Genomic DNA, 3,242 nt, shown 5'->3' with positions numbered 1-3,242 from the left:
TTATTGAATTTTCCAACCAAGCATGGACTAATAATTGAGGTTGAACACTTAGCTTGTCTGATATACTTACCTAATTAAGTGGTTCTTATCTACAGAAAAGTAACTAAAAAATTACTGTCTGACTATCATTTACGGGTTGTTATGACTTTATATGATTAATTCATTTGACGTTTAGTTGAATACAACTACTCAATAAATATGAAAAGTAAAGATGACTGTGAGATATATAGGACAAAAAACAAGCATTTTCCTCTTTTTATTTTATCTGTGCAACTTGCGAAAATTCTCCCAGAGAAACCCACATTATGACACTAATACATGTAGCAAATTGAGAGAAAGTAGCAAGCAACATGGACAAGAACAACGACCTATGAATATGCTAAAAGTTATTGATAACCTCAGTTAACTTTTGTTGCAAGGCCTGAAGATCTATGGATTTTTCACCTGAGACCTGCAAGAATTACATTGAATATGTTATAATCAAGTATTTATCACTATACCAGAAATTATAATTGATAATAAATGTGTAATTTAATTTCTTCATACTTATTTAGCATATTTTTTAGTATTATTGACTCTGTTACAATGTAATATTTGTTCATAACTACTTTCTCAATTTACTGAAACACAAAGATTCAGCATCGCCTCCACTCAAACCCGCCCCCTTGCATATGGGGTGCAACCGGGTGCCACTAGACCACAAGGTGGCTGGCAGCAATCAAGATGTTAGGCTTGGCTCTCCAGCCACAGCTGAAGTGAGAATTAAATGATGAAATGCTTGAGCAAAACCCTAATTCTAGATTTATGATGAGAAAATTGTTTTTTCATTGTACCTCAGACTGAACCCTATGAAGCAACCTAGTATCTGCTTTGGTGGAATCGCAGCTGACAACGTTAACCCCTTCGTTGTGCAGCGCTCTCAGCACTCTTGACAGGGGGAAACAGCCCCTCTCGCCGGCGACACTGTTGATCAGAATCTCGACGCCGTCCCGGCAACGGCTGACGGAGACGAAGTTCGGGGGAGAACCGGTTTTCTGATCTGGGCTTCCGGTTTTCTCCAAATTATGGGAACTCGAAGTGGACGACCCGGCCGTCTTTAGCCCGTCTCTCCTCCTCTCCAATTCTTGAACATTTTTCTGCATTTGTTTAATGTAATTCAACGCTTCGTGCATGTGATCCGATGTCGAACGTTTTCCCTGTACCGTACAACAAAACATAATTACATTTTCTGAGTGGTAAATTATGGAAAAAAACATATAATCGACAGGTCGGAGTTTGAGAGCTATGCATTCAGTTGGTTTCTGAGTGGTAAATTAAGGACAAAAACATATAATCAAATCCTGACAGGTCACAGTAGTTTTTTTGGACATCAAACAAGTCTTTCTGATTTATCCCTCCACTATCTGGCCTATTAGTTCCGATAGGGAGGTCTAAGAGCCAGAAATTTCGTCTTTTTTTGAGCAAAGTTGCATTATTAGTGGTTTTTGTCCAGATTTAACAGCAGAATTGTTGTTTGATTAGAACCAAGAAAATTACCTCAAAAGCAAGCAGCAGCTAGCAGTGGTTAATTACCTTTACATATTCAAGAGGGAGGAGAGACCGGAGAGAAGCATAAAGAGTAGCCATTTCCTGGCGGCGCTGCCGTTCGATTTCCCGATGCATAATTCTCTTCAGCTTATGATTCTCATCGGATTTAGCCGCCGCCGCCGCCGCAACATCATCAGTACAAGCAGCTAACGTTTTCTCCCTCCGCCGCCGCTTTCTGGGAGAACTGGCGGTGACCGCCGCCGCAGCGGCGGCGGTTGCGGCGAAGTCGTGGTGGTGGGCGCCGGAGGCGAAATCCAGAGGAGCAAAACCGTAGTTATTATTACTATCAAAAATCAGATCTTGGGAGATCTTGTTTTGCTGGGAAGGGATATCAGGAGTAGAGAGAATCTGAAACACCAAATCTTCGTTTCGCTGTAAAGGAAACATTATTGCTCCGACCAAAGTACAAGAAATCTCCGAAAACAAATATGGAAGCTTCCCTCTTCTTATAGCATATATTGAGGTTGTAATAAAGAAAAAGGTAAAGGTGGGAGATGATAGGGTTGTTAAGATTGAGAAATCTGGAATGGGCCTTTGTATGCCATGATTCCCTTGCTGCAATATAATAAACAAGATGAAGCTACTCACCTCATCTCCACCTCCAATAATTTTCTCTTCTTTTTTTTCTTATAATTGGTATATGGGTACTACTGACTTACTCAGTCCTACTGACTCTCTTATTTATGGCTTCACACTCCCAGCCCCACCATCCCCAACTCTATTGCAAGATAATGTATAATAAATTAAATGCAATTTTACTTTTCTATCACACTTGAAAAATATACCAAATCACCGTTCACTTTTTTTACCACCCTAAAACATAAACATAGGGTGTTTTTCACCCACTTTTCTTGATGGCAGGAAATAGGACAGGAAGGCTTCGTTTGGTTCGCAGAAAATATTTGAAGGGAAGTGGAGGTGAAATTCCGTGGAAAAGTAGTTACCAGGAACATAAATTCTGTTGTTTGGTTGGTGGAAAAGAAGTTGCTAAAAAAATAAATTATGTTGTTTGGTTAGATTTAGAATGGTAAGGAATAATGTGTATAAAGACCTAAATGCCCTTACTATTATTATTATTACTATTATTATTATTATTATTATTATTATTATTAAGCCTACCAAAATGCTAATGCGGTGACCCATTTGCCATTTTTAACCCATCAACCCAAACCCATTACATTTACCCTACCCATTGTTCACTACTGCAAAGTGCAAACCTGCAAAATAAAGAACAAATCAATCGAAGCAGCCAAGCTCAGAGAAGAAGGCAAGACTCAGGTTGGTTAAATTTTTTTCATCCATGTTTGTTTTCTCCTCTCTTTAATTTGTGAAATAAAGGTGGAGAGGGTGAGAGGCAGAGACGGCGTCGCAGGAAGTGGACTCACGACGGCGGAGGCGAGGCGGAAGGCGGCGAGTGGCGAGGTGGGCGGCAGTGAGCGGAGGTCCACCGTCGTGAGGGTGTGAAACGGCAAGCAGCGAGGGTGGCAGGATTCTGAAGTCACCAGGAAGAAGAAGAAACCAGAGGAAGAAGAAGAAGAAACCAAAGGAGGAGGAAGAACACAGCCAGGGAGGGGGTAAAATGGTCTTGCCAAATCAATTTTTCTTCCCAACTACTCCGGAAAATAAAATTCTAACTTCTACCAAAGAACTTCTTT

The 3,242-nt window shown here is 40.5% G+C and overlaps 1 protein-coding gene across 1 annotated transcript; it reads right to left on the bottom strand.

The window, feature by feature from the left end:
* Positions 1-225: 225 nt before the first annotated feature.
* Positions 226-2,212, bottom strand: LOC115999835 (transcription factor bHLH120-like). Its single transcript, XM_031239764.1, has 3 exons — positions 1,573-2,212; positions 834-1,196; positions 226-451 (listed from the first exon to the last, which is right to left on the bottom strand). The coding sequence occupies exons 1-3, from the start codon at positions 1,972-1,974 to the stop codon at positions 380-382; spliced, it is 837 nt and encodes a 278-aa protein (XP_031095624.1). The 5' UTR covers positions 1,975-2,212; the 3' UTR covers positions 226-379.
* Positions 2,213-3,242: the final 1,030 nt, after the last annotated feature.

The sequence above is a fragment of the Ipomoea triloba genome, chromosome 12, assembly GCF_003576645.1.
Source record: "Ipomoea triloba cultivar NCNSP0323 chromosome 12, ASM357664v1".
Lineage (NCBI taxonomy): Eukaryota > Viridiplantae > Streptophyta > Magnoliopsida > Solanales > Convolvulaceae > Ipomoea > Ipomoea triloba.
This window is presented reverse-complemented; position numbering and strand designations above follow the sequence as displayed.

Bases quoted from the DNA above. Each gene is read 5' to 3' on its own strand.
- LOC115999835 (XM_031239764.1), bottom strand. From the start codon at position 1,974: ATGTTTCCTTTACAGCGAAACGAAGATTTGGTGTTTCAGATTCTCTCT. The intron at 1,197-1,572 runs GTAATTAACCAC...TGTACGGTACAG, and splicing joins TCCCTCTTGAATATGTAAAG to GGAAAACGTTCGACATCGGA. The intron at 452-833 runs GTACAATGAAAA...TAATTCTTGCAG, and splicing joins TTCATAGGGTTCAGTCTGAG to GTCTCAGGTGAAAAATCCAT.